Source organism: Mastomys coucha, unplaced genomic scaffold (assembly GCF_008632895.1).
Source record: "Mastomys coucha isolate ucsf_1 unplaced genomic scaffold, UCSF_Mcou_1 pScaffold15, whole genome shotgun sequence".
Taxonomy (NCBI): domain Eukaryota; kingdom Metazoa; phylum Chordata; class Mammalia; order Rodentia; family Muridae; genus Mastomys; species Mastomys coucha.
Genome location: NW_022196897.1, coordinates 39,488,270 through 39,502,129, shown reverse-complemented (window position 1 = coordinate 39,502,129; position 13,860 = coordinate 39,488,270). Strand labels below are relative to the sequence as shown.

Here is a 13,860-nt window from a genome sequence, read left to right as displayed (position 1 = left end):
AAGAAGAAGAAGAAGAAGAAGAAGAAGAAGAAGAAGAAGAAGAAGAAGAAGAAGAAGAAGAAAGATCAGCTCCACATGGCATCTTCCCTCACAACAAACCACTGACCAGATGCTCTCTCATGGGCAACATTGTATACAATGTTTTAGTTTTTTTGTCTTTAAAATGTTTAACTCCCTGGGGTGAAAAACTAACCTTGTCATCTTTGTCTCCCATAGCTGAAATATAAGGAAGTTTACCAAAGAAATAAATCTAACTGCACCATCAAGCCAGATGCTGTTCATATCAAAGCAGCAAAAGATGCCTACAAAGTCAACACAAATGTAAGTCCCATGCCAGCCTCAGTCTCCTTTTGCTGCCGAAACAAAATACCTTTGACTGGGTAGTTTACAGAAGTTGATTTACGCTCTAGAGAGAGGGAGGTCTAGAGAGAGGGAGGTCAAGAGTATGTGAGTATCCAGCATGGCTTCTCTTACTGCATTCTCCCATGGCAGAGAGTAGATAAGGTGGGGAGAGCAAGTGTAAGAGTCTAAGAGTGATTGCTCATTCTCCTGCCACCTGAGCCGCAGTCCCCCTGGAAGTTCTGCCTTCGTGACCACATGGCTTACTGAAGGTCTCACCATCCCAGTGGCAGTAAAACCTCAACATGGGGTTTGGAGATTGTTACGGTTTGCTGTTTAACCATAGCAAGCGTGGTGGGTATTTAGCCACTTCAGCAAGCATGTGGCCTTCCAAATCTCTTCATGAGATGAAGCTCTGCCTATCCAGATGAGAAGCTCAGCTCCAGGAGAATGAGTAGGGCATGATATTAAAAACCAAATGCTCCTTCTGCTCTTCATGAAAGGGGTAGGTCACATGCTACGTCTCCTTAGTGTTTGTGGGCGGCTGAGACCCAAATGTTAACTCTGAAGCGAAGGCAGTGCTTTGGAAAACACTTCAGCATCTTTCAGTCTTTGCTCTCCTCTTGCCCTAAGCTCTAGTATCTGCTTCTGAAGGAGGAACCAGAGTCACTAACTGCTGTCAGGTACACTGTCTGGACGCTCTACTCGCTTAGATCTTCCCTACACTGATGCACTTCTTTAGCCGGAGCATCCTAAAATCTCACCCACAGAAACAACTCTGTGAACTTAGATGGGCGCCAACTTTTTAAAATACATAAAATAGTGTTATGAAACATCAGAAATCCAACTGACTGTTGTTCATTCCAGAAGCATCCATTTACAGGGGCCAGTAGATTAAGGTGTCATAGAAGCTAGCAGGAGTCTCAAGGATGGTCTGGTGGATAATAAATAGGTAAACAGATGTTGGAAGATTCCACTCTGTGGAATCTGGGTGGTCGCTGTATGTAGTGTCTGTAATATTCTGGCCACCTTTACAGAAGTGCCTGTAATTTCCTTACAAGTTAACAAGTAGTTGACTCTGAAGGTGATGATGGTGGAATTAAGGCAGATGATTGTAGAATCATCTCACCTGGAAGTATTCCAAAGCTTCAGCACCAAGTTGGAATCAAAGAGTATCCACTGATGGCCTGAGTGACTGACAAGCTGCATAGAACAGACGATTTCATTGAGGGTTCTGTGAGCTACGATTTGTAAGATGTTAAACTGCAAGAGTCCCACTGGGCACTGCATATATGTGTCACCTCAGCCTGAGCATTGTCTTTCTGTCACCTTGAAAACAGCTGGACTACAAGAAGCAGTATGAGGCCAACAAAGCATACTGGAAGTGGACGCCTGACCGCCCAGACTTCATCCAGGCTGCTAAGTCATCCCTGCAGCAGAGTGACGTAAGAGAGGAAACAGACCTGTGGGTGTTTCCAGTACTCACTGTCAGGGCACCCGTCCCAGCTGGTTTGGGCTCCAAAACAGAAGGAAGTTTGAGGGGAGAAGCAAGTTCATGAAAGAACAAGCCTGGGTGTTGAGCCTGTCCTCTGACAACTGGTCCCAGGCATGAGGGCTTGGAGACCTGAAGCTAGAGTCTTGATTCCTGGGGCTAGAAGGGATGGATCTAGCATGTGGTAACAGTGAAAGGCGGGGAAGCCCCTCCCTCTACTCTGAGAATGGGTATTCCCTCTGAAGACTCCTTTCTGGTTGAATCAAATGACCTGCTTCCTCTACTTTCTCCTATTGCAGTTTGAATATAAGCTGGACCGAGAGTTTCTCAAAGGCTGCAAGCTTTCTGTCACTGACGATAAGGACATGGTACTGGCCCTCAGGAATTCCTTAATAGAAAGTGATGTAAGTATTCAGTCTTCTACAATGTCTGCCCTGATTCAAGGCCATACGTGGCTTCTTCTACAAAGTCTACTCTGACTCAATAGTCTCCAGTCTCCAGAAACATCCAGGACAGGACAGAAGTCCTCTCTGTAGGAGCTCAGCTGCAGTTCTAGCACATGGTGCTGCCCTCAGTGGCATCTGCGATGAGCTGGATACCATCTGTGACAATGCTCGAGTCTGGCTTATATAAGTTCTTGGCTTATACTGCAGCCGACCGTTCACATAGCACAGGGAATCTGAAAGACGGGCTGCATTCTGTCCTAAACCTTAAGTTTCTTTTCTGTGGGATCCTTAAGTTTCTATACTCTGAGGTACCTGCCACCTCTGTAAAGGAAGAAAGATTGTGTGTTTCCAGGCCTGATGGGTGTCAGATGGCATATCCGAGAGTGCTTTGAACTAAAGGCAAAGATTTACCAAGAGGTTTTCATCTTTATTAAAACCTCAAGTTGTCAGGGAAAAGCCCCATTTTGAACGAGCATTAAATCTTTTAATGTGTTCCTTGTTTATCGGTGGTGTTATGCTCTTGACTGTTGTTGAGGGATTTGGGAGCTGAATGAAAACATGCAAGATACTTTAAAAAGGTAAAGAAATGTCTCTTCCCTTTCTACTCCCACAGCTGAAATACAAAGAGAAACACGTAAAGGAAAGAGGAACATGTCATGCTGTGCCTGACACCCCACAGATCCTCTTGGCAAAGACTGTCAGCAATCTGGTGTCTGAGGTAACCCACCCACGGCCCATATGCTTCACTTCCATCTCAGGCTGAGGCCCCAAGCAGAGTCCTTAACAAGCTCTTTGTGAATCCCTCCAGAACAAGTACAAGGACCATGTCAAGAAGCACCTGGCCCAAGGCTCATATACAACACTGCCAGAGACCAGGGATACAGTTCATGTCAAGGCAGTGACCAAGCACGTCAGTGATGTAAGTGGCCAGCCGTGGAGCTCTTGATGGCAACTATGAGTTAGGTCAAAGACAGCCAACTTCCTGCTTACAAACGCTTTCTATTAAGCATCAACACTCTTAACCTGAATACCTGTATATGAACCCTAAACACTAGTTTTTTTTAGAAATGTATTGGTATTCCAATTGTGCCCGTTGAAGCAGATGTAGGCTTTGCTTCATAGCATATCTTGCAATCTAAGGCGTAACTAATGCTATCAGTGGGAGAGAGTAATGCCAATCGAAAGTAGCCTCTGTGTCATCAAGAGATGTATAGTTTGAGAGCTGAAATCACCTGGTGTACCTCAGTAATTTTGACCCACTGTATCCTGCTATTATAACCTATAACAGATACTTTAAAGCTAAGAATTAAGAGTTAGCATTGAATTCAGTTCTCCAAGCTTGCCGCATAGTTCTGGTGTTGGTCCACTAGAAAAAAGAGCGGGAGGCAGTAGACTATGACCCAGAGATCAAAGTTCCAACTGACACTGCAATCGGGAGCCATGGATTTTCCTGAAGATCTTCTCAGATCCCTCAAATAAATCTTTTCCTCCCCTCCCTCTGCTCATATGGACAACTCTGCTGCCATTTAGACAAACTACAAAAAGAAGTTTGTCAAAGAGAAAGGGAAGTCCAACTACTCCATCATGCAAGAGCCTCCAGAGGTGAAGCATGCCATGGAAGTGGCCAAGAAGCAGAGTGATGTAAGTTTCCCCTCAGCATCCTGAAGGCTCACTTGACACAGCAGACCTCAAACGCATTCATGCTCCTGCCGTAGTGTTTTCTCTGTTTGGTGGTTTTAGAAAAACAGGGGTGGAAATTGGCTTGTTTTTTTACATACATGCATGCAGTTTGTATTTAGTGAAGACTATTGGAAAATTTTGTGTGCCTCAAGTAAACGTTTTCTTCCCTCGAATAAAGGTTGCTTATAAAAAAGATGCCAAAGAGAATCTGCATTATACCACAGTGGCTGACCGGCCAGACATCAAGAAGGCTACCCAGGCAGCCAAACAGGCCAGTGAGGTAAGAGTGTCACTAAATGACCTGGCACTGAAAGGCCACTGTGAACAAGGACAGGGTGAATGCCACTGAGACCACACCGCCCATTCCGGTTCTCTCTCATACAGGTGGAGTACAGAGCCAAGCATCGCAAGGAAGGCAGTCATGGGCTAAGCATGCTTGGCCGCCCAGACATTGAAATGGCCAAGAAGGCAGCCAAGCTGAGCAGCCAGGTAATAGAAAATGCCCAGCAGTGACACACACACCCCCAACCTCAGTGTGAGATGTTAAAAACTCTTCAGTGAGAAGCAATTCCCAGAAAGAACAGCGTCAGTGACCAAAGAGACATGGGGTCTTAAGTTGTACTGTAGCATTTACACAGTACGGAAGACCTTGACTCATCTGCTAACCAACCTAGGCTTTCTAGTTTTCCACATCTCCATTTACAGGCACGCAGCTAGCTACTCGTGCATTTAACTGCTCTCTTGTGACTATGAGTGCCTTTTGCTAGGCAGTCAGATTTATATCCAGAAGGTCTGCTGTGTACTTGCGTCAGTCACCTCTGAGAGACTTGGTACTGTATAACAGTCATAAGATTCCAAGTTCTAAAACCCAACCATGTAAAAAGAACCCTTCTTCCTGCATTTAACAAGAGATGCGAGTGCCCTGGCTAGGCGTGGCTGACTTGGGGTTCTTGTCTCTGAAGTTAAATAGTTAGTCTTGTATGATGAGGGCTTGGTCATTGCATGCACAGTGTGTCAGGAATTCCTCATCTCAGTGGACTTTGTATTATTAAGACAGGCTTAGAAATGTGTTGCCCAAAGCATACTGCCTGATATTCCCTAATCTCTCAGCAATGCCTCCAAGTTTACACAGGTTTTTAGAGAGCTACAGTCTAACGTCAGCTCTCTTAGGACAACCTTTGGGTCCACCTGGCTTCAGATCAAGAATATCTTTTTTCTCCTCCAGTATGGAAACCCTGTCTCCATCTTCTTCACTGTCCTTTATCGTCTGTCAACTTTTTGTGCAAAGAAATAGGTTCAGGGTGCATGTGGTTGTGCCTGTTGCCCTCCAGAAATATCAAACATGACGTTTTAAACCAATAATATCAAGTTATAAAATAGGAAAATATCAAATTATAAAAATTGGAATTATTGAGACAAAAGGTTCACATGACTGTTAACAAACAAATATGATTTTTTGTTTTGTTTTGTATTTTGGTTTTATGAGACAGGGTTTCTCTGTATAGCCCTGGCTGTCCTGGAACTCGCTCTGTAGACCAGGCTGGCCTCAAACTCAGAAATCCTCCTGCCTCTGCCTCCTAAGTGCTGGGATTAAAGGCGTGTGCCATCACTGCCCAGCCAAATGTGATTTATAGAATAAGCACCAGCTCTTACTTACCAGACCACGGTTAGCTGATACGGCTGATGAGAAATGAATCTTAGCCAGGCTTGGGTTGGAGGGGTCACAGCAAGACTGAGCTATGACAAGTTTATTGCAAGCCATCAGACTTTTTATATCTTTATCAGAAACAGAATACAATGGAGGTTGAAAAGATCAATACGATTGTAGTTGCCAGGATACAATGCTGCTTGCAAGCTATGCAGGGCATACAAGATTAACATCTAAGACTAACTGTCCATCCAAGCTTCTATACGCTTCACAGACTTCTAAGGAGCATGAAAAAACATAGGCGGCCTGAACACTTCACTGCCTGAGAGAGTGCCTGAGTTTCTCAGGAACTGAAAGTCACATAGTGTTCCCAGGAGCCACAGACTCTAACCTGAAAAACCTATGGTGCATGCCCCTCAGGACAGCTGGATCAGGACAACCCCACAATTCCTTGAACTTAATATTTAAATTTTCTGTTCCATATTTTATCATAAATTAATGGAATCATGTAGTCATTTGAGACCAAAACATAATATGACTAGAAAAAATACCTACAGTTTTGTTGTGAAAAATAGTTAAGAGCTTACAAATCTAAATTCTTAATATTTTTAGTTTTTCAAGGCTTTCCAGTTATCAGATTACTTGATGTTGAAACTGAAAACTTGAGTGTTCTTGAACATCAAAAGGCCTGTAAGTCCCATGCAAATTCGCATCCTAAGTAAACCTTATGTCACGGAGAACACATCTCACCCAAAATCTTTATAAGTTCATTTCCTGGCTCACATCCCATGAAAGACTTGCTCTTTCGATAGTATTTGATGGTGTCTGGTGTAGTCGCAGGCCCTGGGGACCTCAGCTGCGGGTGGTCTTCGCCATTCCGACTTTGGTGTCTTAGCAGTGGTGGCCATCCAGAATCTTCCTTTTGCCTTTTGGTCTGGATACCAGTCCTTCCCGCTGTGACGTTGTTCCCACAGGGTTTCCCTTTGTTTGGGGGAGAATTGCTTTCAGAATAGAGCCATGTAGCACTGGCTACATTTTGTTCCTGGGATGTGGCTTGCCTTCCACCCCTCTGCACTGTCATTGTGTCTGTACTACCATGACCACCAATGACCACCAACCTCAGGCACCGACCCCCGCTGCTTCCCAGTCTGGATGCAGACAGTGTGTGGACCCTAGTGCTATGGTGGCATCGTCCCCTGTGGGGCAGGCTTTGTTCACTTTAATTCAAAACCTCTGTGTCTGTTCTGCTGGGCATGGTGGGTATAGGGATCTTTCTCTGGGAGTCTCTGTGTTAACTACCATTGGTTAGAGGAGGGTCGAGGGAGGTTTTAAGCTATGATTTGCCCTAGGTTGTGTCACAGACCTTTCCTGGGTAGAGGAAACACACATGTCTACTTACTCCAGATAGGGATTTCTGGACAGAGCAAAGTAATGATTGCAATAAAGTCCAATTTGGTGAACAAGGAGGTGTTGTTGTTGTTGTTGTTGTTGTTTGGGGGGTTATTACTAACAAGAGTATGAATGAGGGGGTACATCCAAGGAGCAGGGATAACTCACAAGTAGATGTTTTAAAGGAACATGGTGCCAGGCGGTGGTGGCGCACGCCTTTAATCCCAGCACTTGGGAGGCAGAGGCAGGTGGATTTCTGAGTTCGAGGCCAGCCTGGTCTACAGAGTGAGTTCCGGGACAGCCAAGACTACACAGAGAAACCCTGTCTCGAAAAAAACAAAAAACAAAAAACAAAAACAAAAAAAAAAAAAAGGAGCATGGTGAGGACCCTTGGCCTCTCCCACAGTTTGCAGGCAACCCCACAGTCCAAACAGTGACCTCTCCTTCTGTATCTGGCTGCTTGGCCATTGTTTACCCTTTCATAACATTGGTAGGGACACTCAAGAATCTTTCAAGGTGCATCCCCTCCCCCCACCCCACTGGCCTTTGTTTATCCCCTGTATGCTTCCTGGGACAAGGGTTTCAGTTGGGATGGAATGTTCCAAACCTAAGGGCCAAACACTGCCTTTTATTTGGTTTAACCTGTAATAAGAGCAGACTGCTTAATAGAGTTGATCCTGTAATGTTAGTGATAAGGCAGCAATTTGTTTGTCGATAAGGAATGTCTTCTGTCACTCCATTATTTGGTTGAATTCTCCAATGAGTACTCATCTTGTACTTTGTCTTTTGGGCATAATGACCATCTCTTTCTTTTATTCACTCCTTTGTATATCCTTACTCTTGCATACTCCAGAAGTACAGTGAATCTTACATTCCTTGTTATTCTAAAGTGTCTCACTTTCTCTTTATTTCAAATATGAAACTTGGAGCCATTACTTGCTGATCCATCTCATTGCCTGTGAGTTTAATATAATAATGATGATGGTGATGATAAAATCAATTTATCCTATTTTAAAATCCTATGTTAAAATAATAATAAATTCACCTAGACTAACAAATTCTTACCTCTCGACATTTGATATTTACAATCTGCTCTCAGTTCCGTACAAATCTATGATGCTTGAGGTAATCTTTTAGCTTTCCCAGGTGGGAAGCTAAAATGATCCCAGCATCATTGATAGCCTCTCTGGCCTCAGCCTAAAGCTTTTGGCTTGTTTGGTTTTGTTTTTGTTTTTCGAGACAGGGTTTCTCTGTGTAGCTTTGGCAGTCCTAGAACTCACTCTTTAGGCCTCAAACCCAGAGACCCTCCTGCCTCTGCCTCCCAAGTGCTGGGACTACAAGTGTGTGCCACCACCACCCAACAAGCCTAAGCTTTTACTGCTTAGTCTTGACTTGTATTAGCAGGATGTCACATTACTGTCACCAGAGAATATGATGGCAAAGCCTGTGCTGTCCTGCATCACTTCATATCAACTCTGCTTATGTGTGGCCCTGAGTAACTGTGACAGTATTCCCTCGTACTCTTGAAACTGCCCCACTGGCGTAAGAAGTTCTGTGGCCATTTTGACACACACATCTTCATGACTGTTTATGTTTCCCTGGTCAGAAGCTCAGGAATAATCTGGATGTTTGCATTTGTTGTTAGGTTAAATACCGAGAAAATTTTGACAAGGAGAAGGGCAAAACACCCAAATACAACCCAAAAGACAGCCAGCTCTACAAAACCATGAAAGACGCCAACAACCTTGCAAGTGAGGTATGTTCCTTTATCGTGGTAAAGGATATAACATACTGTTTGCCATTAATCCTATTTAAGGAGCATTGATCACATTCATGGTCCTCTCTAATTACCACCACTATTTCCAAAGCTTTGTAATGGCCCCAAACAAAACCATGAAGCAACCCTTTCTTCCCTTAGCCCTGTTAATGTCACCTTCGTACATGGAATCCTACAGTGCCTCTCTTTGTGCCCTATTTTATTTAGCATAGCATTTCATAATACAGCATTAATTAGCACTGCATCCCATTTCATGGCTGAGTAATATTCCAGTGTGTATGCTACACTTTTGTTAAAGATACTCGTTTATCCATTGATGGACACTCTGGTCATTTCTACTTTTTGGCAGCTTTGCACAAAGTGGTTTTCCTTCTCAGCCATCCCCAGAATTTGTTTCATGGGCGGCCATCTTCCTTAGTGCTGTTTCTGATTTCCTATACATATGATTTCCTCCTTTACCACTAGGTCAAATATAAGGCTGACCTGAAGAAACTCCACAAACCTGTGACCGACATGAAGGAATCTCTAATAATGCACCACGTCCTGAATACAAGCCAGCTTGCCAGTTCTGTAAGCTCCATCATTGGTTCCGAAAACAGCATCTTTCAGGCACTGGCAGCTCGTTTCCTCCTCTGAGCTCCTATGCTCTCCTCTCTGCTACTGACCCATTCTGTTTATCACAAAATTACTATTTGGTGATATTCCTCCAAATTACGTTAGTCTACCAGTTACTAACAATTACCAATAAAATACCAACGGCTGCAAAGCCTCTCAGATTGTAAAACTGCTTCTATTAGGGCTGGGGATGTAGCTCCATAAGGTTTACCCCATGGGTTTGATGCCCAGGAGGAAAACAAAAACCAAATAGCTCCAGTTCTTGTAAGGATGTACAAGAGTCATCTGAAACAGCCTCTTGCTTTCCAGGACACCTACTTAGAAACAGCCATACCAGAGTAGTGTTTGCATCTGGTATTCATCAACAGTACTGCACTTGGTCTTTTATCTACCCAACCATTTCCTTTTCTTTTTGGAGGGGTTTATTTGTTGGTTGGTTGATTTGGGGGGGGGGCGAGGGGGTGGTGACAAGGCTCTCTGCATAGCCCTGGCTGCCCTGGAACTTACTATCTAAACCAGTCTAGCTTTGAACACACAGACATCTGATGCCTCTGCCTTTGTGGGATTAAAGGCGTGTGCCACACACCTCGCCCCCCAATTTTCTAATCTAAGGCGGGAAGACAGACTTCTCAGAGCCCTCCCACTGATGCGTTTCCTTGCTGCTACCCCTCAGTACCAGTACAAGAAGAACTATGAGAAGAGCAAAGGCCACTACCACACAACACCCGACAACCTGGAACAGCTCCACCTCAGAGAAGCCACAGAGCTGCAGAGTATCGTAAGTCCATCAAGATGGCTACCCCACGACAAGCTTCCATTCACCACAGGATCAAAAACCAGTATTGAGTCCACTCTGGGAATGGGTGGACTCATTTTAATAGCCATTGTTTGAGAAAATATTCCCAGATGCTGGGGCTTGAATTTGGTAACATTTTAAGATTGGTATATTAACAGTATTTATACATAATAGAGAAATATACATGCTACCATGTTTGTTATTCATGTTATGACAGGGCTGGAAGCATGGCAGTTAGTTTCCCAGAGAGACAAACCCCTCACAGTAACCCTATGTCCCAAGCCAGGAAACACCAAGAGATGACAGGGAGTCCAAGGGGAAGATTTTATTAGACAAGTGACATGATCACATCTGACACTGGAGGAGTCCCTGAGTGTTATAATTTTTCTTAAAAGAAAGAACTTACTAGTCACTTAGTCTTGTTACTACAAACTCACCATTATGGGGTGTCCTGGGGTATTGGCCAGAGGTTTGAGTTCCTATAGGTGCTCCCGCATCCCATGTAAAGCAGTGTGTGTCCTCTTCCTGTGTTCCATTCATAACCACAAGCACTGAGTTGACCAACGTCATTGAGGTTACAGGTGGAAGGGCCCTTGTCTTTCTATCTCTCAGTTTCTCCTCTGTGAAATCTTTTGTGTATGTGGCAACCTCCCCCACACACACACACCACTATCAATAGCATGTTGTAAGGAGGAGGCAATTTTACTTGATAATATCAGACTTATTCAGTCCATCTATAAATTACTTTTGCCTTAAGTGCAAAGTTATAATGAGTAGTAAAGTACACAGACAGTGGTGTCCCAGAGGGAGCTATTTGCTTTTAAAGCCTCACATGTTCTACAGTCAATGGAGACCACCGATGTCTGGTAATAATAGTTCTTATGAAAGAACTAGAGGTTTTATCAGAAATATCAAAAGATGCTATTTATTGTCAAAATTCATATATCCATATCAAATCTTGAATGCCTCATATATGGGCAGTTTTCTCCAAACATCATTTCCAAAAATCAGTATTTTTACCAGCTAATTGTTGCCAATGATTCTTTTGTGTTTCTTTCTTTTTTTTTTTTTTTTAAATATGGAACGCTTCACGACTTTGCGTGTCATCCTTGTGCAGGGGCCATGCTAATCTTCTCTGTATCGTTCCAATTTTAGTATATGTGCTGCCAAAGCGAGCACTCTTTTGTGTTTCTAAATTAAATCTAAACATTGTAGATTGTTCTTTTCAGACAGCATTGCCTCTCCATCCACAGGCATCAACTCAAAAGCTACATCTGTAACACAATAGGAAAGTCTTTTGAATAGCAATAAGATGAGCCAACTAGACATAATTCATCAATTGAAAGTTCTTTCCCTTGCTGGGCAGTGGCCCATCCCTATAATCCTAGTACATAGGAAGATAAGACTAGGGGACTCTGAGTTCAAGGCCAGCCTGTGATGTGTTGTAAGAACCTGTCTCTGATAATATTAAATGAATCAGTAAATTGCTGTCTGTAGATAGAGTCTCTGTCAGAAATTGACAAGGAGTGAAAGACTTAACAGACCTTCTCATCACTAGGTGAAATATAAAGAAAAATACGAAAAAGAACGAGGCAAGCCCATGCTGGACTTTGAAACGCCAACATACATCACTGCCAAGGAGTCTCAGCAGATGCAGAGCGGGGTGAGTCCTACACCACACAACAATGACATCATCAAACCAAAGAACACCAGCTCAGCCCAGGGACCTTTCCAGCCTCCTAAAACATTACCCAAAAATGGTAGGAGGTACAGCTTAGTAACCTAAAATCTCGCTCACTGCAGAAATTCTACAGTTCAATTATTTTCTTTAAGATGTTTTGAGTAGTATTTGGCATACATGTTTTGTTCCAACATTTTCATAAAATCAGAATGTACTTATTTCTAAAACTGAAAAGACATTGTGTAGAATACAATTTGAATTTTTCTTTACTGAATGGAAAAGTTCCCACTGCACAGGTACATCGTGGCTTTGCCATAAATGCCACTTAGTGGGATGACCCAAGCCACGCAAGAGTAGATCCATACCTGCACATGCATGTTTACTGTGCCAGTATTTACTACAGCCAAGTGAGGCAATCAGCCTGCCTGCCCATCAACAGATAAATACATATGGGAAAAGTGATGTTCTTTACTACACAAAGGAGTCCCACTAAGCCATAAAGTCATGTAACTTACACAGAAATAGACGCAACTGGAGGTCATCGTGTTAAATAAGCCAGACTCAGACAACTGTCCTATGTTTACGGAATCTAGATTCTTTTAAAGGACATAATACAGAGAGGGAACTATTTGTGAAGAAGACCAGAAGGGAAGAAGGGGAGAAAAGAGATGTAGCCTGAGTTGGGGTGGGAGAGTGTGTAGTTATGATCAAAGCATATTATATACATGTATGAAAAACTCAAGTCAAAATGCCATATTCCCTATAAAGAAAAGCAGAGATATTTTTAAAACAAATCTTATTCACTTTGAATCAGAGTGGAGAGGGGTTTTCCTTAGACTCCCAGGGAAATGAGCCTCCTGGGGTCCTGTTAGCCTCTTCCTCATGTAACCTATCTCCAAGTATAACAGCATTTTTTTTTTCAAGTTTGTGGACTTTCCTGGTATATGGAATGCAGGACATGGAAAGTTTAAAATAAGTTCAAATAATTGGCGACTCGAATCAGGCATTATAGGAGTGCTCCTGTAACTTTTGGGGAAATTTAAAACTATGAAGATAAGAAGTTGCAAAGGCATGCTTCTAACATCTATGCCTGGTCTCTGTGAGAATAGAGTTGAAGACATCAGGAGAGGGGAGAATAGACCTTTCTCTCAATCATGGATGGAACCACAGATTCCTATGCTCCTGCCTAAGAATCTAGACTATGTTCACTTAGTCTGTTCAGAGATTAAAATAATAAGCCATGAGCCCCTTGCTGCTTCCCTTGGGCCCAAGAGGACACGACTATGTCTGGCATTGTAATGCCAGAGCTTAACAAAGCTCTGGCACATGGTAGATGTTGGCTGTTAAGTGAAGAGATAGTAAAGGAGGATACAATAGGGGTGGTGGTGTACACCTGTAACCTCAGCACGCAGGAGGCTGGTGCAGGAGGATCATGGGTTCAAAGCCAGCCTACCACATTCCCAAAACAGTCAAATGCATAAGAATAGACAGTGCCAATGCAGATTCAGTTTCCCAGGCTTTTCCTTTCTATTTTCATCCCCTAGAGCTGCTACAAATCTGAAATAAAATACATTGTCCCCTTAAAAAAATCTATATCTATATACACATATATATATACACATACATATATATACATATACATATATATATGTATACACACGCACATACACATAATAAGGGAGCTGAAGAGATGGCTCACTAGTTAAGAGCAGTAGCTGCTCTTTTGGAGGGTCCAGGTTTGATTTCCAGCACCCACATGGCAGCTCACAACTGTCTGGAACTCCAGTTCCCAAGGAATCCAACACCCTCTTCTGGTCTAAGCAGGCAAAACTCCCATACACATAAAAATACAATACAATACAGTACAGTACAATACAATACAGTACAGTACAATACAATACAGTACAGTACAATAAAGTTTAAAGTGGGTTCAGTGTGTAAAGCACTTGAAGCAAAAGCCTGTCAGCCTGAGTTCCATCTTGAAGTCCCACAAGTCC

General features: G+C 43.1%; 1 protein-coding gene and 1 non-coding gene across 36 annotated transcripts in view; one reads left to right on the top strand and one right to left on the bottom strand.

Moving 5' to 3' along the window:
* Window positions 1-13,860, top strand: part of Neb (nebulin) — a 195,210-nt gene that overhangs the window by 158,871 nt on the left and 22,479 nt on the right. For all 35 annotated transcript variants that reach the window (XM_031370219.1, XM_031370217.1, XM_031370252.1 and 32 more), the window contains 12 exons: window positions 217-321; window positions 1,680-1,784; window positions 2,131-2,235; window positions 2,891-2,995; window positions 3,086-3,196; window positions 3,808-3,918; window positions 4,136-4,237; window positions 4,342-4,446; window positions 8,640-8,750; window positions 9,237-9,341; window positions 10,060-10,164; window positions 11,741-11,845. In XM_031370219.1, the coding sequence (XP_031226079.1) occupies window positions 217-321; window positions 1,680-1,784; window positions 2,131-2,235; window positions 2,891-2,995; window positions 3,086-3,196; window positions 3,808-3,918; window positions 4,136-4,237; window positions 4,342-4,446; window positions 8,640-8,750; window positions 9,237-9,341; window positions 10,060-10,164; window positions 11,741-11,845 (1,275 nt within the window). The remainder of the gene's footprint in view (window positions 1-216; window positions 322-1,679; window positions 1,785-2,130; window positions 2,236-2,890; window positions 2,996-3,085; window positions 3,197-3,807; window positions 3,919-4,135; window positions 4,238-4,341; window positions 4,447-8,639; window positions 8,751-9,236; window positions 9,342-10,059; window positions 10,165-11,740; window positions 11,846-13,860) is intronic.
* LOC116092621 lies at window positions 11,255-11,361 on the bottom strand. The gene has a single exon (XR_004119367.1). It is a non-coding gene; the product is annotated as a U6 spliceosomal RNA (small nuclear RNA).